General features: G+C 49.9%; 1 protein-coding gene across 1 annotated transcript in view; it reads left to right on the top strand.

Moving 5' to 3' along the window:
- PRKN (parkin RBR E3 ubiquitin protein ligase) overlaps positions 1-21,885 on the top strand; it is a 1,248,251-nt gene that overhangs the window by 1,206,094 nt on the left and 20,272 nt on the right. Inside the window, exons 10-11 of the mRNA XM_065400948.1 lie at positions 1,368-1,424; positions 21,867-21,884. Of these exons, the coding sequence (XP_065257020.1) occupies positions 1,368-1,424; positions 21,867-21,884 (75 nt within the window). The remainder of the gene's footprint in view (positions 1-1,367; positions 1,425-21,866; position 21,885) is intronic.

Raw genomic sequence — 21,885 nt, 5'->3', positions numbered from 1 at the left:
CTGGCAAAGATACTTCCATCATTAAACAGATTACTAATAAGCACAACTGAATTAATATAAGTGGTGAATAAAGGAAAAATAAGAAATTACAGATAATAGACATGATAGCCAAAGAAAACTGACAGACAAGAAAGGGCCATAACTTTGTTTGATCTGGACAAAACAAAAACATGCATTTCATTTCAATCCATTCCTTTTCCCCAGAGCTCCATGATGACTCCCATGTTACTTCTGAAGAATAGAATCAGTCCTGTTGGCCTTGTTTTCTTTCACAATGCTTCATTGCTAAAAAATGTAGTTTCTTCAGCATGATAATAAAATGTGATTTTCTATAGTACTTATAAAATTGACAACAGAAGCTCAAAAGAGTTCAAAATGGAATTGCGGAGATGGAATTTGTGGCAGATAAATGTCCCAGTGTCAGGTTCCCCTGATATCCTTATTCATTACATCTGAATGCAGCTCTGTATCTAAAAATCAAGGCTGCTTTATCAGTCTTGCTTATAACGCCAGTCAGAATAGCTAACTGGTGAGAGGTCCTTCAGAGTCTGAAGGTGGGTCAAGACAGCATGGCTTTGGCACAGCATGAGAGACCCATTTTACATTATTGACTTTTCCTCTTATCCACAAGGACACAGAAATTAATGTGGAATTGATGGGTCAAAGATTTTGACACATGTCAAGACAGATATCTTCATTTTGGAGTATAAAAATGGAACAAGCTTGTTGCATATGAACCATTTTAGATAGCAGTTACAGCTCAAGCAACGCTACAGATGAATGTGTTACTAGTCTGTAAAGGCCATTCTGTGTGGCTGAACTCTTATGAAAAGACCTATAGAATTTAACAGGGATGAAACAAATGCAATTCAAAAAAATTTAATAAAATTCTATAGCAATTCCCCTAACAGCCAACAAAACTGAATAGAGAATCATTGTTTTTCTATAGTGTTGTGGGTTTTTTTGTTTTGTTTTTTGTTTTTAAACCATTCTATAGAAATCTGTGAAAGTATATAATATTATGTTTTGTGCAGTGGTTCAAGTGACCTGTAGAAAGTTATCTTTTACTAAATACTAAAATAGTATTTAGTAAAAGGGAATGTGTTTGACTCAGTACTTTGCATATAGACTACTTCCAATAGTAAACACTATAAAAAAACTCAATTCAGTTTGTCCCCTTTTTATATAAACAGATTTGCACTGTGAAAGAAAAACAACCCATCAGTATCCAGTGATTTTTGTATGTACCACACAGCAAAAGCTCATTTGATTAATCAAATTTATTTTTATTTTATTACTTCTGTGACTGAAATCTGCTGGTTTTATCCCTAACTTGTTTTTATAACTTGTGGGTTGTTTTTTTCCAGTTCGTGTTCTGCCGTGAATGTAAAGAAGAATACCATGATGGGGAATGCAGCACTCTCGTCAGTTCGCAGGAAGCCATAGCCCAGAAGGTAGGGAACCCCACAACTCATTGCATTCCTATAATTAGCTTTGGCTCAGCTAGAGCAACATTTGTAGAATTGGTCCTAATTATAATTGTAAGTAAAAGCAACCCTGTTTGTATTGAATTGCTCTAGTCACTAGAACTGCTGAATTGGCTTCCCCATGGGTTTCAGACTCTTTGATTCATACAGCCATTGAGTTCTGTCAGAAACATGCAGAGCCCTGCTATCAGTCGATAAAGAAATGACCTCCCTGATGGGCCTTTGGAATTGTGTCAGTTCAATATGAATATCTTTGAAATGCTTTCTGTGAAGTCTTGCTTACCCATCAGCTTATACTCAGCTCACCGGTTAGTAAGTCAAGTGGTTCTGGACTGAATCAGATTTTTACTGAATGTAACAAGTGCAGTATTGTCTTCCTAAGTCTGCAGACAGCCTGAAACAGCGGCTCTTGGAGGGCTGCACTCCCCTGCCCCACCATCATTAAACTCATTGAGGTTTTAACCCTCAACCCTGTGAGGACACTTTAATGTAAGTATTAACTAATTCATTGGTTATTTGAGCAGATGGGATGCGGAATAGGATGGAAGTGAAGCAATTTGGAGGAAATTAGGAATCAATGTAGGGAAGAACTCAGACTACAAGACCACACTGCCTTTCAACCCAATAATGCTTGTGTAAACTATAGCACACTAAAGGGAGTGGAGTTTCAGCCATATACACATCTCAGTTGCTAAAGAAAACATATGTCCAGTTAAATTGAGTTAATCCTGTTTCCTTATATGATGTCCCAGTGTCCCAGGAACTTCTTTTCAGGTACCTGAAATGTTCCAGTTTTTCACTTCATTCATCAGAATGTTTGGGATTCTTACAACTACTAAATGTCCATTCAGAATATTTTGCTCTCATGAGTTAAACGTGCTGTGTGTTTACCGGGAACACACAGTCTTGTGAAACCAAAGTTCAGTGTGATGAAGAGTGTTTGGAGTGAAGAAAATAATCAAATGAGTTTGGATGTTATCAAAGCTATTCTTTTGCTCAGAGTGAATGTTAACGAGTCTTGTTCAGTCTTTTTTCTGAATGAATTTATTCTGACTAACTTATTGGGGGGAAAAGTGTCCACTCTGAGAAACTCACCTGTCACTTTTGAATCAGAAGCTGGCAGTAGCTACATCAGGGATCGGCAACCTTTTGGCACGTGGCTCGCCAGGGTGCTTATCCTGGCAGGCTGGGCCAGTTTGTTTACCTGCCGTGTCCACAGGTTCGGCCGATCGCGGCTCCACTGGCCGCGGTTTGCCGCTGCAGGCCAGTGGGGGCTGCGAGAAGCCGTGGCCAGCACATCCCTCGACCCGCGCTGCTTCCTGCAGCCCCCATTGGCCTGGAGCGGCGAGCTGTGAGCAGTGGGAGCCGCGATTGGCCGAACCTGCGGACACGGCAGGTAAACAAACCGGCCCGGCCCGCCAGGGTACTTACCCTGGCGAGCCATGTGCCAAAGGTTGCCGATCCCTGAGCTACATTAACACATGCTTTTTAATCCCCAAAGGAAAAAACAATTATGGTACCAAATTTCTGCTTCTTCTGTGCCCTGCTAAATTACTGGTACTGCTTGAATAGCCATATACTTGGGGCTTTGTAGTAGTTACCAGACGAAACAGTGTTTGACTGCTATTACCATGGTCCTGCAAGCAGCAATCAACTTACATGCTGGCTTCCAGTTCTCCCCTAAGGACAAAGGTGAAGGCTGTCATTGCTTCAGTCACCGGAGAAGATAGTACTTTCTCATTGTCCTTTAAGGCTGAATTTAGGCAAATAATGGCCATTATTTTGGGTATCTCAATGTCTAGGTGCCCAGCCTAATACACTTAGGCCAGTGGCACCATTTGGGGGTGGGGAGTGAACACCCCCTCACCCCTTCTCCACGTTTTTGTACTTGCTCAAAGTTCCATAGGTTGTGGAGCTGTGTGGGGAGGGGGCAGGGCAAGATATGGCTCAACCACTTTCAAGCAGTGGTCCCATATTAAAGCAGTATAGCTGCTGCCAGAGTGGTCTGAAGCATCACTTCAGCTGTGGGGTCACAACACCACTGAAATTTGACCCAGCCACCCCTCCATACAAATGGAGGAGTGGCTGGACATATTTTAGTGAATGGTGTTACAACCTGTCGCATGAGGTCGCAACACCACTAAAATCTGCCCCTCTCCCCCATCCATCCAGATAGAGGGGTGGCCGGGGCAAATGGTGTTGCAACCTAGTGCATGAGGAGGCTATTCCTTTATGTTGGTGGAGCACAAGGGAGTCTACCAAGAACTTGATTCCTGGTGGCATTGGCTCAGGTGCTATGTGGGTAAGAGAGATGGGAGACTCTCTCACTGAGGGATATCTGAGGTCCTTTCTGGATGGGGGGATGAAGGGACACGAGCATGTCAAAGTCAGACTCAGGACTCACAATTTGTCAGACCACTCTGTTTATTAGCAAAAGTGCTCTGCTAATACACCCAGAAAATGTGAGCGCCATACAAGGCTCAAACCACCTTATTTATACAGATAAAAGGGCGCAAAATGAACAAGATTACAAAGGGAGCAGAACTGATAAGTTTACCTGGGGCTAGACACATATCTCATGTCCTTATTAACTCTCACCAATCTCCTGTTAATGTCCCACCATCAGCTTAAGTGGACCCATTGTTCAATATCTTAATGTTCCTCTTCCTGACAACTTTATCTCAACATTCCTCATTCCTGCTTAAAGAAACATACAGCATTTCTTTAATTCATTCTACTTCTACAATATAATTCATTCTACTTTCACAATCCCTCCTTTTGGTCAAGCTACGCAATGACCAACAATTACTGGGTTCCACATATCAACTGTTCTTTGTCTCTTTGTTCATCAGCGATATTTAGAATCATCATATTAGCACTCTGTTTTGGGACAGCTACCTGCGTGGCATGTTTTACACAATTTTGGATACAACAGGAGATTAACTGAAAACATACAAAAATCATTAGGATTCCAAACAGGATAGTCAAGGGTTCCTGAAACAACCAGCCTCCTATGCCAGAGAAATTGAACAGGTTACTTAGCCACTTCCATAAAGAACTCGGCTCTTCATGGGGAAGATATGTGATCTGTTCTAAGTGGCTAGCGCGATTTATTACCTCATTGGTGTTGTCAGGTATATACACACAACATTCTTTTCCAATGAGAGCAGAGGTCCCTCCTTTGGCCGCCAGCACTATGTCCAATGCCTGATGGTTTTGGAGGGCCATCTGTCGGATCGCCCCTGTTTCTTTGGCCAGGGCTCTTAAACGTTCTCCGGTTTCATTTGCCATTATTTCAACTACTGCTTGTAACCTCAGGAGCCTTTTTGCATGGTGTATTACTCCCCCAAATGGGATAAAGGAACTGCCAATAGCCTCTTCCCAGGTTAAGGGGCTTATGTTATTTACATACCATTGGGCATCTGATAAGTCCCTTCTTTTCCGCCTGAAATTACAGAGGCGTTCTCGTGGGAATTGTGGGAAGAGCCAGGCGGGATAACAGATACCTGACCAGTTAGCTGGTAACGCGGTATAAGCTTTGGTCCCACAAACCCAATGATGCCCTATCAAGGCCGGAAAGGGTCGGTTGCACCCATTTGCCATGTAGGTGTCTGCAAAGGAGGAATAATATCCCCCAAAGAGCACATGGTAATTCTCCTTACAAGGAGTGGTGTTATTTGCATGGCACTGAAAGACTGTATTGTTCTCACTAAGGTTACTGTAGGGGGAACATGAGATTGATTTCTCTGTTTGATCCCAGGTTGAGAAAAAAATCATATCCCCATAACCGGCCCACCATTTTTTAGTTTTGTTCGAATAATCCCATACACCATTGGCCACAATATGCTGAAGGCAACTGCTCCTTCCCAGATCCAGCCCTGTCCCATTACACACCCAACACCAATGACCTTTACCTCCGCCACACTTATCCATTTAGATACATTTATTCCCACCGCTTCCCAAGTGTCATTGCTGTTCCATGTTTTGTTAAACGGACGAGGTCCCTCCAGTGAGGTCTGGGGAATTGAATGGGCTTGCCAGGACAGGAACACCAGCTTGAGAGTGGGCTGGGATGTGGCTGCAGACCCAGCATTTAGAAATATTAAGGGTCTGAGCTATCCACACTTGCTGCTGGATAAAAGAATTGTCATTGTGGACTCCCCAGACCTTAAGACACCAGCAGCCGAGGAACAGGCGCCACCAGAAGCGCATGTTGGAGGCAAGGCCCTTCTGGTTCTGACAACCTCAACTGAGGGAACCGCAGTCACGGTTTTACGTCCACCAGGCTGCAGGCGCCAGACTCGCTACTGCTTCTTCTTGGGCCTTGCTTTAGGTCGTCGTCTGCTTCTGGCAACCCTTACGAGAGTGTAGATTGTAAGGTATTGCAGGCTGTTCCTCTACGTCTTCTTCTGGAGTCAAAATTGACTCTGCGTGGTCCTGAGGTGATGATTGGTTCACTGAGGGTGGTGCCTTTTTACACTGCGAAGCATGTATCCACGCTGCGATGCCAGATAGTTTAACAGCTGTCTGGGTAGTAAGCAGTACCTGATGAGGACCCTTCCACCGGGGCTCCAAGGCGTGATTTCAATGGTGGTGTCGTACGTAGACCCAATCATCTGACTCAAAGTTGTGGCAAGCGTCAGAGGTGGGTTCCGTCAGCCAGGCGGCTCGAACCTGTGAATGGAAGTGACTTACAGCTTGCATTAGTCCCTTGCAATATTGAAAGAGCGTACTGTGAGTCAAGTTCAAGTCTGGGACTGGAGTAATGGTAGCCATAGCTCGCATAGGGCATCCCATAACAATTTCAAAAGGACTCAATTTATGCCTTTGGGTTGGAGTGGACCGCATTTCCATAAGGGCCAACGGTAAGGCTGCTGGCCAGCTTAACCCTGTAGAGTCACAAATTTTAGCAAGCTTATTCTTAAGTACACCATTTCGTCTTTCAACTACACCTGCGCTTTGTGGGTGGTAGGGACAGTGCAACAGGTGTGTGATATGTAATACATGATCCAGGTGCTGAACAAGTTGTCCGGTAAAATGTGTACCCCGGTCACTGGACAGAGTGGCAGGAATTCCCTTGGCAGGCTGTGACGGTGCTGGTTCTGGTGGGACCCAACTGAGAGTGCCAATTCAGGACAAATTGCTTAAACAGGGCAGTTACAGCCCAAGGCTGGGGTTTTTCCACCGCTAAGGCAAACCAAACCAGCCAGACAAAGAGGACTTTGGTCTCACCCTACTGGCTAACCACAAGTCACACAAGCAATTCCCTTAGACACTCCAGTTTCCCAGTATCACCACCAGTGCCACTCGTTATGGGGACAAATGGTTATGAAAACCAATACCCCAGTAAAAGAAAAAAGGTTCTCTCGATCCCAAAGAACCAAGCCCCAGACCCAGGTCAATATACAAATCAGACCTTTCTGACTTCAAGATTAGGCTTGATAAGTTTATGGAGGGAATGGTTTGAAGGGATAACGTGATTTTAGTCAATTAGGCATTAACGTGCCATCGCGGGTAAAATGAGGATCCGGCTGTAGAATCTTGCCTGTATGCTCGGGGTACTGCTGATCGCCATATTTGGGGTCGGGAAGGAATTTTCCTCCAGGGTAGATTGGCAGAGGCCCTGGAGGTTTTTCGCCTTCCTCCGCAGCATAGGGCAGGGCTCGCAGGCTGGAATATTCTGTTGTGGGTGGGTCAGCTTTTGTGGCCTGCATCATGCGGGAGGTCAGACTAGATGACCATATTGGTCCCTTCTGACCTTAAAGTCTATGAGTCTATGAGTCTATGAGATCTTACCCACCCTGTTGCCAATCCTTTAGAATCTAAAATCTAAAGGTTTATTCATAAAAGGAAAAAATATAGATGAGAGCTAGAATTGGTTAAAAGGAATCAATTACATACAGTAATGGCAAAGTTCTTGGTTTAGGCTTGTAGCAGTGATAGAAACTGCAGGTTTAAATCAAGTCTCTGGAGTACATCCCCAGCTGGGATGGGTCATTCAGTCCTTTGTGTAGAGCTTCCTTGTAGCAAAGTCCCTCCAGAGATAAGAAGCAGGATTGAAGACAAGACAAAATTGATACACACATATAGACAGCATACTCATAACCAGCAAACCATAACCTTGTCTTAGACACCTCATTTGACCCCCTTTATACAAGATTTGGTGCCACTACAGGACTTTGGTTGCAACCATGTTCTATAGGGTCCCAGATTATGTCAATAACGTCACACAGGCATAATATGATTTAACAAACATTTGGCAACAGACAGTGAGTCAGCCTTGTGACAAGGAAAGGTTTCAATCTAACCAGAAAATAAACATACCATAACCAAAATAAATTCATATCGTTGACACTTAGGCATTTGTACAAAATCAAGTTGCCAATGCAAGAATGGTGCTTGGGGCAGGCCCCTGAGCCACTTTTACAGGTTTACCAATATTGTGGCTTTGGCAAGTGGTACAGGCGGCACAGTGGCGGGCTGCAAAAGAGCTGAAATGGTGGGCCCACCATCCTGCCTTAGTTACAGCAAAGACCATCCCCTCTTTTCCGACATGCGAAACACCATGTAGCAGGGTGGCCAGAGACGGATAGAGTGAAAAGGGGGACACAAAGGCACCAGTAGGCGAACGCCAAAGGGAATCAGGATGTAGAGAGCAACCTTGGGCAACCCAGGAGTCTTTTTCGGCTTCTGGGGCAGAGTCTTGGAGCAGGGTGAGGTCAGTGAGGGACGGTGGTGGTATAGAAACAGAAAGGGAACCTAGAAACGCAGCTGGGGAAGGTTCTATGGCAGCAGCATGTTTAGCAGAGGCATCAGCAAATGCGTTACCCTTAGCAACATCAGTATCCGCCGTCGAGTGGCCAGGGCACTTAACAATAGCTAGGGCAGACGGAAGTAAAACTGCATACGGGAGAGCAGCGATGTAGGGGCCATTTTTGATAGGGGTACCGGCGGAGGTATGGAAACCCCGAGCTTGCCAGAGGGTGCCAAAGTCTTGTACAACCCCAAAAGTGTAGCGGGAGTCAGTGTCAATGGTGGCAGAGCGTTCCTCCACCAAAAAGCAGGCACGGGTGAGGGCAACTAATTCGGCAACTTGCACTGAGGTCACAGAAGGTAAAGGCGCAGCTTCTAGGGTTTCAGAGAGTGACACCATAGCGTATCCTGCAAGGAGATGACCTTGGTTGTCTCGAAAACAGGAACCATCAGTGAACAAAACAAGGTCAGAATTAGGGAGAGGGACATCAGAAAGGTCTGGGCGCAGGACGGTGACAGCAGGGACAGTTGCAAGGTAGTCGTGGGGTTCACTGTCAGCAGACAAAGGAAGGAGAGTGGCAGGGTTTAACTGAGAACAACGCTTCATGGTGATATGCAAAGCCGACAGCAGTAAAAGTTCGTACCTGGTGAGGCGGCCGGAGGAGAGGTGTCTGTGTTATGTTGTAGCAGAAGAGTTTCCACAGAGTGAGGGACCATGAGGGTAAGAGGAGAGTGGAGGACAAGGGATTCAGACATTTCGACTAGGCGCGCCGCGGTAGCCACAGTGCGCAGGCGGGGGGCAAGCCTTGGGCAACAGGGTCCAAAGTAACAGAGAAATAAGCCACTGGGCGGTTCTTGTCTTGGTGCATCTGAGTGAGAACTCCAAGTGCACACCCAGATTGTTTGTGGCAGAAAAGGGTAAAAGGCTTAGAATAGTTAGGCAGCCCTAAAGCGGGGGCAGAAGCCAAACCCTGTTTGAGGGAAACAAAGGCAGAGTCGGCCTCAGGGGGCCACGGCATGGGGTCAGGCACAGAGAACCGAGTGAGTTCCTGGAGAGGTTTTGCAAGGGAGGCATATTGGGGAATTCATTGCCTGCAAAATCCAGCCATGCCCAAAAACTTTCGGACCTGGCGTGGGGAGCAGGGTCGGGGAAAGCTAAGGATAGCTTGGACGCGGGCGGGAGAAAGTGTACGGGAACCCTGGGAGAGGAGAAAGCCAAGATATGTGACAGAAGCTTGACAGAGCTGTAGCTTAGAGCGAGAAGCCTTGTGACCCTTGTTTGCTAGGACAGTAAGGAGCACTAAAGAATCAGTTTCTGAGGCAGATAAAGAAGGGGAACAGAGGAGTAGATCATCTACATATTGGACCCGTGTGGACCCGGACGGGAAAACAAGGTCAGCGAGGACTTGGGCTAATGCTTGGGAAAAGTAAGATGGGCTTTCAGTATACCCCTGAGGGAGCGTGGTCCTTGTGTACTGCTGCCCCTTGTAAGAAAAGGCAAAAAGATACTGGGAGTCAGGGTGAACCGGGCAGGGCCGGCTCTAGGATTTTTGCCGCCCAAAGCAAAAACAATTTCGGCCGCCCCCCCCACCCCCCCGTTTTTTAATTACCCCACCCCTGGCCCCGCCTCAACTCCGCCCCTTCCCTGCCTCCTCCCCCCAGGCTCTCAAGCCTAGGAGGGAGGGAGGGGGAGACTCCGAGTGGCCGCGGCGCGGGCGCCACTTCTCCCCCTCCCTCCCAGGCTCTCAAGCCTGGGAGGGAGGGGGAGCAGCGGCACGCGAAACAGCTGTTTTGCGCGCTGCGGCCGCTCGGGATCTCCCCCTCCCTCCCAGGTTTGAGAGCCTGGGAGGGAGGGGGAGACTCCGAGTGGCAGCGGCGCGCGAAACGGCTGTTTTGCGCGCTGCGGCCGCTCGGGATCTCCCCCTCCCTCCCAGGTTTGAGAGCCTGGGAGGGAGGGGGAGACTCCGAGTGGCAGCGGCGCGCGAAACGGCTGTTTTGCGCGCTGCGGCCACTCGGGATCTCCCCCTCTCTCCCAGGTTTGAGAGCCTGGGAGGGAGGGGGAGACCCCGAGCGGCCGCGGCGCGCGAAACAGCTGATTCGCGCGCCGCTGCTCCCCCTCCCTCCCAGGCTTTAGAGCCTGGGAGGGAGGGCGAGTAGGGTGAGCGAGCGGCAGCAGCAGCGGAGGTGAGCCAGGGCAGCCGGGGCACATTTTTAGGGGCGGCATTCTGGCGCCGGCCATGCCGCCCCTAAAAATGTGCCGCCCCAAGCACCAGCTTGTTTTGCTGGTGCCTAGAGCCGGCCCTGGAACCGGGACAGAAAAGAAAGCAGAGCACAAATCAACAACAGTAAAATGAGTTGCATCTGGTGGGATAGAAGCCAGAATCATTGCTGGGTTAGGGACAACAGGAAAGTATGACAATGTGGTTAATGGCTCGAAGATCCTGAACAACCCGCCACGATTTACCATCAGCTTTTCGACCTGGGAGGATAGGGGTGTTACAGGGCCTGGACAGGGGACAATAATGCCTTGTTCCCGCAGGGCGGTCATGACCGGAGCAATGCCAGCCTCTGCTTCAGGATTTAAAGGGTATTGAGACAGGCGAGGCAGGGGTTTGGAGGAGTCAACAGTAATGCAGACGGGGTCAGTATTTAAGCGGCCCACTTCAGATGGGTGGGTTGGCCACAGAGAGAATGGGACCTGCGAAATTAGGTGTTCAAGGGATGGGATCAATGGGCAACAGGGGACCGGAGTGGAAAGGGAAGTTTCAGACAGCAGGGAGGCCACAGAATCACTCAGAGAGGACTGCGGGATTTGTAAGTAGACACTATCCAGGGAATAGTAGATGGTACAGCCAAGTTTACATAACAGATCCCAACTCAAAAGGTTTACCGGAGTGGAATCAGAGAGAAGGAAGGCATGATCCACGGAAAGGGGACCAACCTGGAGCGGTAGAGGTTTTGAAAGGGGATAAGGGGTTGGGACTCCCGTAATGCCCACAGCGGACACGGTTTTTCCAGAGCGGGGAACCGCAGACAGGTCAGTAGTACGAACTGCAGAGAGTGAAGCTCCCGTATCAACAAGGAAAGGGAAAGAAAGATCATTGATAGTCAAAACACACTCACCCGTGGGAGTGAGAGGTAGTAAAGGAGCTAAAATTTCCTGAGGTTCCCCGGCATCCCGTCATTGCTGTGGGACAAAGTAAGGCTGGGGACTGACTGGCTGTGCCGACACGGGGTCTAGCTGGTTGTTTACAGGCTGGCGCTGACACTCGTTCTTCCAATGTCCGGGCTGCTTACAGTAATTACAAACATCCTCCAAACCCGAAAATCCAGTTCCACGACCCCTCCCGCGACCACATCCCCGTCCTTGGAACCCTCCCCGTCCCCGGGACTGTCCGCCCTGCCCTGAATAATGCTGTATTTGCAGGGCCATTAACTTTTGGGAGGACTGTTCCTCCTTTCCTTTTAGAGTGCGGTGGCAGTGCTCTGCCACTGCTTGCAATTTGTCCATGGTTTCGGTCTCCCACCCAACGCTTATTCGCTTTAGCATGCTGCCAATAGCAGGTAGGAGGCCATTAACAAACGCATGAGCCAGGGCTCCCTGTCCATTTTCACCCAGTTGCTGTATACCAGAATGTTGCAGAAAAACATCAGTCAGCCGGGTGCGATAGTCGCCCGGGCTTTCTCCCTGTCGCTGTTTACAGCAATGTATGGCCGTCCAGTTGGTTTTAGGAGTCCATACTCGAGGAATGGCCTCATGTAGGTGTTTAGCTCGGCCTTTACATTTGTTCCGGTAGGCAGCGTCAGGACCGGTGTCTGGCAAATTAGAATGGTGCTCGCTGGCGGGCCAATTTGCTGCTGTGAGCCATTTTTCATGCTCGCTAGGGGGTTACAAGTAGCCATAGGCGTGCGCAGCCCATTTCATTAGGGTGTGCACCCAGGGAGCCCCGCCCTAGCCCTGCCCCCACCCTGCCCCCATCCACTCCCTCCTACTTCCCGCCCCCTGACTTCCCCCCTCAGAACCCCCAACCCCCCCTGCTCCTTGTCCCCTGACTACCCCCTCCTGGGACCCCTGCCCCTAACTGCCCCCCAGGACTCCACCCCCTACCTAAGCCGCCCTGCTCCTTGTCCCCTGACTGCCCCAACCCTTATCCACACCCCCGCCCCCAGACAGACCCCCGGAACTCCCACACCTATCTAACTGCTCCCCACCCCCTGACAGGACCCCCAGAACTCCCAACCCATACAACCCCCCCTGCTCCCTGCCTCCCCCAACCCCTCTCCACACCCCTGCCTCCTGACAGCGCCCCCCAGAACTCCCGACTCATCCAACACTCCCCAGCTTCTTGTCCCCTGACCACCGCCTCCAAAGACCCCCCCCCCCATGACCCTCCTTGCTCTCTGTCCCCTGACTGCCCTGACCCCTATCCACCCCCCACCCCCTGACAGACCCCGGTACTCCCATGCCCCATCCAACCCCCTGTGCTCCCTGACTGCCCCCTCCAGAGACCCCCGGCCCTAACCACCACCCCATAATCCCACCCCCTATCCACTCAGGGGCGGCAGATTTGTATGATTTTTGGTGGTGCCCAAGCAGAGCTGTCCCAACCATAGAACGGATTGGGGCAACCGCCCTGGACCCCGTGCTTTGGGGGGCCTTGTGCTTCAGGGGGACACAGGGTCCAGGGCAGCCTGGGGGCTTAGCGGGGAGCCTGGCACCAGCGAGCAATCTGGCCCCAGCATGTCCCCCCACCTCTTCCCCCCCCCACTCCACCCCTTCCCCCAAACCCCCGCCCCTGAGCAACGCTGGGAGCCGGTGGGGTGGAGCAGAGCGGGCTGGGGCCAGGTCACTTGCTGCTGCTGCCAGCGCCAGACCCCCCGCTAACCCCCCAGACTGCCCTGGACTCCTTGTCCCCCTGAAGAATATCCTGAGGCTCTCTCTGCCTGCAGCTCCCTCCCGCTCCCTGCAGGGGAGGCACGGTCAGGCAGTTCTGGCACCGCCCCCCCACAGCTCCCATTGGCCGGGGTTTCTGGCCAATGGGCTGGGAACCAGGTCAGTGCTGGGAGGGGGGAGGGAGGCAGCGTACAGAGTTGCCCTGCCTCTGCCGAGACTCTCCCCTGCACGCAGGGACGCTGGGGAGGGGGGAGCTGCCCCCGAGGTGAGAGCGCCCCGGCCCAACCCACCCTGCTCCCTGTCCCCCGACTGCCCCCCACCACTTCCAACCCTCCCCCCCCCAACCATGAGGGAGGCTCCTAGCAGCGTCTGGCTCAGCGCAGCACCATACACGCTGCCCTGCGGGAGCACGTAGCCCCACCCCCCCATAGCTCTGCCTGCCCTGCATTAGGGTGTGCCCAGACACACCCGGCACACCCCCTGCACACGCCTATGCAAGTAGCTTGCACAGCTGCAGGAGGTCTGCCTCAGAGGGTTCGCACACTAACAAAAATTCCTCTGCGAATTTGGTAGGATTTTCCAGGGGCTTCGGAAAGCCTTTTACAATTGAATGGAGCTCTTTACGAGTCCAGGGTTTATAGCTCCAAGCGGGACCCCCTTGTTGGCCCCCAGTATGCAGGATTTGGAGGGGAGCCTGGATAGTTTTAGAGCCAGAGCGCAAGCGGTGGGCCCAATCGTTATCTCGGCTATCTTCGTATGTATGAGGGAAAACAGAGGAGTCAGGCAGACTGGAGGGTTTGCTGGAATTTGCCTCCCTCCTGCCCCCCCGAGAAGTATCTGAATTGGTGCTACTGACTTAGGGCTAGATTTTTGAAAGTATTTAGTTGCCTAAAAATGCAGATAGGCACCTAGTGGGATTTGTTAAAAGTGCGTAAGTGCCTAACTCCTATTAGGGGCTGATTTTCAGAGATACTGAGAATCCATGGCTCCCATTTACTTCAATTGCAGCTATGGGTAGCTCTGTACATCTGAAAATCAGACAGTAGGTTTGTCAAGCGTGACACCCAGTATTTTTGGCAACAGTTGAAAATTTTGGCCTTAATGTGTTACCTTTTTTTTGTTATAATTTCTACTACACTACGCCTAGCAACTGATGGGAGAGGTGTACTAGAAGTTCCTAAAATAGATATTGTGTGCCATCAGAATAAATCCAGCAAGCAGCAGGTTTCCTGTTAACAGTCTACATTGACTGTAGCCTTTCGGAGGCCTGATCTTAAAAAGTGCTGAGTGCCTTCGACTTACACTGGATATATTGGATCCAAGGGCACTCAGCACTACTCACCAGGTGTTATGTACCTAATAGAGTCAGACCCAAAATATGGAGCAGCCTTAAGCCTGGACCTCCTCTACTATTCCCCATTATTGTTTGGGATGATTAAGCTTAGATCACATAGTACTGTCTGGAATCCTCTTGCCTGAATGGGAAGATCGTAGATCTCTGTGGCTCAGCCAACGGTGAGCTACTGGTATTCAGGCAATGTACCACCAAATGGCATATTTAGCAGTGCTTGTATGGGGGGAAACGAGGTGTTTGTGTGCTATGCCACCCTCCCTGGAGCCATTCTGTTAGGCCATTGCCTGCATGAAAATTATTCTCTCCCTATGATAACATTGGCCCAAATATTCCCCTCCCCCCGTGCCTGAACAGGAACTAGTCGCCCCCACCACACACATCCTTTCAACTATCATCATCATCATCGTGGCACCTATGAGCCCTAGCCATGGACCAGGTCCCATTTGTGCAAGATGCTGTACAAAAACAAAAACACAGTCCCTGCCCCTAAGAGCTTACAATCCAAGTCTAATATGAGACAACAGATGGGAGAGAACAAGAAAACAATTAGATATTACTGGTCGGCATGATGGGCAGTGATCTCAGCACACAAACAGCTTAACCATTGTTGGTTTTGGTTTTGGTAGGGCTCACATCAAGGGAGAATTTTAAAGAAGGATAATGAGTTCATTTTGCAGATGCTTATGGGGTGCTCCTCCCCAGAGTAAGAAGCAGCATGGGAGAAAGCACAAAAGTGTTTGAAATTTTAACAGCTGTGCGATGGAGGCTGACATTGTGGGCCAATCAGAGACAGGAGTCGATTTCTCGATAGTGATTGACAACTGTTAGGTAGGGTTGGGGTGGGGATAGTCTGAAGGGCCTTGAAAGTAAAGGCAAGTAGCTTCTGCTTGATGTGATAGAGAAGGAGGAATCTTGCTGGGAGAGATGCAAAGAGGGGTGACAGTCAGAGTGACAGGCTGGAGTTCCTTTACTATTAAGGCACGCCAAACAGAGAGGACTTCGGTTTTAACCCATTGGCTAGCCAGAAGTCATACAAGCAATTCCCTCAGACACTCCAGTTTCCCAGTATCACCACCAGGGCCACTCCTTATGGGGATGAATGGTTATGAAAACCAATACCCCAGTAAAAGAAAAAACATTCTCCCTATCCCAAAGGACCAAGCCCCAGACCCAGGTCAATATACAAGTCAGATCTTACCCACAAATCATGCTGTTGCCAATCCTTTAGAATCTAAAATCTAAAGGTTTATTCATAAAAAGAAAGAAATATAGATGAGAGCTAGAATAATAGCAAAGTTCTTGGTTCAGGCTTGTAGTAGTGATGGAATAAACTGCAGGTTCAAATTAAGTCTCTGGAGTACATACACAACTTAGCTGGGTCATTCAGTCCTTTGTTCAGAGCTTCAGTTTGTAGCAAAGTTTCTCCATAGGTAAGAAGCAGGAATGAAGACAAAATGGAGGGGTTCCCAGAGCCTTTTGTATTCTCTGCCATGCGGAAGGACCCCTTCGTTCTTACTGTGGAAAATCACAGCAGCCAGGTGGAGTTTGGAGTCACATGGGCAAGTCACATGTCCATGCATGACTCCGTTTTTTATAGGTAGAGCGGCCATTGCTCACATGCTACCTTGAACGTTCCCAGGGAGGCTTCTCATATGTGGATTGGAGTCTCCCAAGGTCCATTGTCAATTAAGTGTTTCTTGATTGGGCACTTAATCTGAAAATTCCTTTCTCAAGAAGCTGACCAAATGCTTCACTAACGCTGCTTAGAATCAAACACATTGAGATACAAGTACATAGTCAATATTCGTAACTTCAAATACAAAATGATACATGCATACAGATCGCATAATCATAACCAGCAAATCATAACCTTGTCATAGACACCCCTCTTGACCTCCTTTGTACAAGATTTGATGCCACTATATGACCTTGGTTGCAACAATGGTCTATATGGTCACAGTTCATGTCAATAACGTCACAATGGGGAAAAGAAATTTAGTAATAGAGGACTCTTAAGTCTAGCAGACAAAGGATACAATGGCTGGAAGTTGAATCTTGATGAATTCAGACCAGGAATAAGGCACAAATTTTTATCAATGAGGGTAATTAATCATTGGAACAAATTTCCAAGGGTTGTGGTGGATTCTCCATCACTGGAAAATTTTAAATAAAGATTTCTTTCAAAAAGATATGCTCTAGTTCAACCCAGAATTAATTCAGGGAAATGCTGACAAGAAGTCAGACTAAATGATCACAATGGTCCTTTTTGACTTTATAATCTGTGAATCTATTCGAATATAAATTCTCCAGAATAGCTATTCTGATATAATTTAGCTATTCCTGAGTAACTATCTCATGCAGACACTCTATTCCAAAATCTAGTGATTTTATTCTGGAATATTTACTCCAGTTTGTGGGCTGAGTAATTATACCAAAATAAAGTCATTTTTATTTAAGAATAGCGTCCTCATGGAGAGGTATTCCAGAATAGTTTATTCTGCAATAGCTGTGCCAGTCAATTTCCCATGGAAACAAAGCCTTAGACTATGGTAATTCATTTAGACTTGACTCTGAATTTAATTTTCCCTTCAGCCAACTCTCAAGTAGATGCAGATGTGTATTCCAAATAGGAGTGTGCACACTCCATAGAGGGGCGGTGCTAGCACCTCGTGCCTGTAGCCCTTCCCCTGGCTATATGAGGCAGTGCTTCCCCGATACCCCTCAGTTCCTTCTGTCAGCTGGAGTTGGAGCTCTGTGTGGTTGTTGCTTAGCCTAGTTTTTATTGTACATAGTTAATAGTTAGTTTGTATTATTAGTTAAAAGTTATAGCATGTAGTATAGTAGTAGTGGTAGTGCTCCCCAGTGATACCGTCACTGGGATTCAAGAACTGTCCTGCGTATGAGTGGTGATTCCTAACAGTGACCCCTCCACATGTGGTGCTTGCTGTGTCTTGGAAAAGCCTACGTTAAGGAGCACTGTTTGAGCTGTAGATTGTTCAAGAAGAGGACTCAGGTGGCGTGGGACCTTTGCCTTGAGCAGCACCTGCTTGAGCAGGCCATGAGGCCTACCGACCCAGTACCGAGGCCTTCCATGGGCCACAGATCACCTTCCACCTTGAAAAGTACTATTGTCCCCTGTTCCAGGCAGGTGCCTCTCTGAAGAGGTGCAGGAGTTGTTCTCCATCGTCGGCACCAAAGAAGAGGTCGCATAGGACCGATCGGGAACACTCTAGCTTCAGGGTGACACTTCTGCCTCCCCTAAGAAAAGCACAGATCAGCACAGTGTTGGCTCCGGCGCACGTGCCTCTGACGCTCCCTCATTACAGGGTAGGGAGGGCAGACACCTCGTACTATGGACTCCGGTTCTGGCCTCTGGGCATCTATATACTGGTGGGAATGATGCCGGTACCAACAGTATCAATGGTGTCATCATATCAGGCTGCTGTGGACCTACTCTGCCCTTTAAATTGCCACCAGAGCCCCACTTCTGGAGCCCTGGGGTAGCGGGGGGCTCCGGCGGCTATTTAAAGGGCCAGGGCTCCAGCTGCCTCTGCCACCCCGGTCTTTTAAATAGCCGCGGGAGCCCCACTGCTTCCCCAGGGCTCCGGCAGCTATTTAAAGGGCCGGGGCGGTAGAAGCAGGGGAGCCCCTGCCCTGCCTGCAGCCAGCCCCTGTCTCCAGCCAGCCCCTGCTGCACCCCCTGCCCGCAGCCAGCCCCTGCTGCACCCTCTGCCCGCAGCCAGCCCCTGCTGCACCCCCTGCCCTGCCCGCAGCCAGCCCCGCACCCCTTGCCCTGCCTCCAGCCAGACCCTACCTCCAGTCAGCCCCTGCCCTGCCTCCAGCCAGCAATGTATGTAATATATAATTTTATTATTATTTATATAGTTATGGAAAGTAAATAATACATGGAAGAAATGAAAGGGTTTTTTTACGTTTTTTTTTTTTAGTCATCCCTGCCGGGGCCCCGCCGAAAATGTTCAAATTGGGCCCCGCACTTCCTAAAGCCGGCCCTGCCCCCAAGCTACACTTACTCGACCATTTGGGACTCCTCCTAAACACCATGCGGTCGACCGTTGCCCCTACTCAGCAAATAGAGTTCACTGGGGCCATGTTAGATTCCACAAAGTCAAGGGCATGCCTGACAATCGACCGCTTCCAAGCAATTTGACAACTGTGCCTCAGTTTGCAGTCACAACCATCCGTGACAGTCTGCGTGTGTCTGAGCCTGTTGGTCCACATGTCTGCTTGCACCCAACTCACCAGGTTGCACTTTCACCTTCTTCACATGTGACTCAACATCGTTTACCTTCCTGCCCTGAATTCTCTGGACAAGTTGGTACACCTTCTTCCATTAGTCCTGGAGTCCTTGAGCTGGTGGGAGTCCCCACACAATGTGTGACAAGGGGTCCCCGTCGCACGGCACTCGCCGACCAAGTCAGTGGTTTCCGCTCCGTCTCTTCTGGGTTGGGGAGCATATCTGGAATCATTGAGGGTGCAGGGTCTGTGGTCGGAAGAGGAGGCCTCGCTCCACATCAACGTGCTGGAGCTTTGGACAATCCACAACACGTCATGCCTTCTGGGACTTTATCAGGCATTCAGTGGTTCACATACTCACCGACAAAACCACCACAGTGTACTGTGTGAACAAACAAGGGGGAGCTCACTCCAGATCACTCTGCCTGGACACAATCAACTTGTGGCAGTTCTGTATCAAAGAGGACATCACCCCGATAGCTGTCCACTAACCAGGGGTCTCAGGGGTCATCTCAGCAGGATCTTCTCCCCGAGCCAAAAGTGGTCCCTGAAGACAGAGGTCCTTCGGATGGTGTTCGCAACATGGGCATCCCCCTGATCGACCTCTCTGTGATGAGGGAAAACAGAAAGTGTCGCCTATTCTGCTCTATGGGGGGGCTCAACCTGAGCTACCTCTCCAACACTTTCCATTGAAGCTGGCAATCAACTCTCCTATATGCCTCCTATCCCAGTCCTTCCCCAGGTCATCGCCAAGCTCAAAGCAGATCGACCCAGACCCATCCTGATTGCCCTGGCGTGACCGAGGCAGCACTCGTTCTCAGACCTTCTCACTCTGTCGGTTCAGGCTCCCATGCTGCTTCCTCTCCTTCCCAACCACCTCACACATGACTGCGGCCGCACTGTGCATCTGGCGACCAGCTCCCTGCACCTTACTGCATGGCTGAACGAGGAGAAAGAACGTTGCTCGGAGGCTGTCCAACGGGTCCTACTTAACAATAGGAGGCCTTCTACCAGTACAGCCTAGCTGACAAAGTGGAAGAGGTTCTCCATGTGGTCCTTAGCCCATGGAACCCTCCAGCAGAGGCTTCCATCTAGGACATCTTGAAGTATCTATTACACCTTCAGGAATTGGGCCTAGCAGTCAGTTCCCTGAGAATGCGCTTGGCAGCAAAATCGGCTTTTCATCCACCTATCCAAAGGAAAGCAGTTTTCTCCAATGCCATGGTGACGAGATTTCTGAAAGGATTTGTCCGCCTGCATCCTCCAGTCCAAGAGCCTGTCCCCTTTTGGGACCTGAGCATGCGTTTAGCGGCCCTTGCTTACTATCTGCTGCCCCTCTTGTCTCAGAAAGCTGAATTCTTGATAGTCGTTACCTCTGCCAGGAGGGTGTGAGAGTTGCTGGGCCTCCTTGTTTGCAGTTCCTCACGGGCAAGGTTATGCTTCGGCTACACCCAAAGTTTGTGTCCAAGGTGGTGTCTCAGTTTCATTTGAACCAGATGGCATATTTGCCTGTATTTTCCCCCAAGCTGCATTCCTCCCCAGAGGAGCAATGCCTCCATATGCTAGACCAGTGGTTCTCAAACTGGGTTGGGACCCCAAAGTGGGTCACAACCCCGTTTTAATGGGGTCACCAGGGCTGGCTTAGACTGGCTGGGGCCCGGAGCCAAAGCCTGAGCCCCACTGCCCAGGGCTGAAGCCGAAGCCCAAGAGCTTCAGCCCTTGGTGGCAGGCTCAGGTTACAAGCCCCCTGTCTGGGGCTAAAGGCCTTGGACTTCAGCTTTGCCTCCCCTCCACCCCTGTGCCCATAGCGGTGGGGCTTGGGTTTTGGCCCTCCCATCAAGGGCAGTAGGGCTCAGGCTTCGGTCCCCCTCCTGGGGTTGTGTAGTAATTTCTGTTGTCAGAAGGGGGTCACGGTGCCATGAAGTTTGAGGACCCCTGCGCTAGACATTAGATGCTGTCTAGCCTTCTATCTGAACAGGACTGAACAATTTTGTGCTTCGCCTCGCCTGTTCATATCGTATGTGGACTGCATGAAGGGTTAAGCGGTCTCTGCGCAGACCATCTCTAGATGGATAATATCTTGCATCAAGACTACGTATGAGATAGCATTGGCTATGCCTCCTCAGCAGATACGGGCATTTCAACAAGAGCACAGGCAACATCATTGGCATTCCTCAATTACATTTCCATATTGGACATTTGTAGGGCAGCCACATGGTTATCCGTACATACATTTACAGACCATTACGTGACCACTGCTTCTTCTACAGTGGACGCTAATATCGGAAGAGCAGTCTTGCAATCCTTACTCAGGTAGACTCTGACCCCCGCTTTCAGATGGGGATACTGCTCATTAGTCACCTGCTTGGAATACGTCTGCATCTACTTGGAGAAGAAGAAATGGTTACTTACTGTAACTGTGGTTCTTTGAGATGTGATGACGTGTATTTCACAACCCACCTTCCATCCCCTTTGTGTCAGAGTCTTCCCCGAACATCTGGTGTGAAGGCGTGGCGCTGCCTCATATAGCCAGGAGAGGGGCTACAGGCACGAGGCTCGAGTACTGCCCCTCTACTGGTGGTAGAGCTAGGAAAAGTCTCCAGCTCTAGCACGCAGGGCGCACACACACACCTACTTGGAATACACATCTGCCTCACATCTTGAAAAACCTCAGTTACAGTCAGGGCCAACCAGAGGATTCAGGGGGCCTGGGGCAAAGCGGGGGAGCTGCGGTGCTTGTACTCACCTAGCGGCGGTCCGGGTCTTCAGCGGCATTTCAGCAGCAGGGGGCCCTTCAGTCACTCCGCGTCTTTGGCAGCACTGAAGGACCCGCCGCCGAAATGCCGGCGGGGGGCCCTTCAGTTGCTCCACGTCTTCGGCAGCATTTCGGCGGTGGGTCCTTCAGTGCTGCCGAAGACGCGGAGTGACTGAAGGGCCCCCTGCCGCTGAAATGCCGCTGAAGACCCGAACCACCGCTGGGCTGGGGCCCCTGTGGGGCCCGGGGCCTGGGGCAAATTGCCCCACTTGCCCCCCTCCCCCTTCTCCCCCCCTCCCCGCCCCGGGCGGCCCTGGTTACAGTAAATTCCCGTTTCTTTTTTTCTCTTGAGAACTAAGGGACAGTGAGGAAGAGAGTAGCAGTACTG

This window comes from Emys orbicularis, chromosome 3 (genome assembly GCF_028017835.1).
Source record: "Emys orbicularis isolate rEmyOrb1 chromosome 3, rEmyOrb1.hap1, whole genome shotgun sequence".
Classification (NCBI taxonomy): Eukaryota; Metazoa; Chordata; order Testudines; family Emydidae; genus Emys; species Emys orbicularis.
The sequence above is the reverse complement of the archived record's forward strand: the minus strand, read 5'-3'. Positions and strand labels throughout refer to the sequence as shown.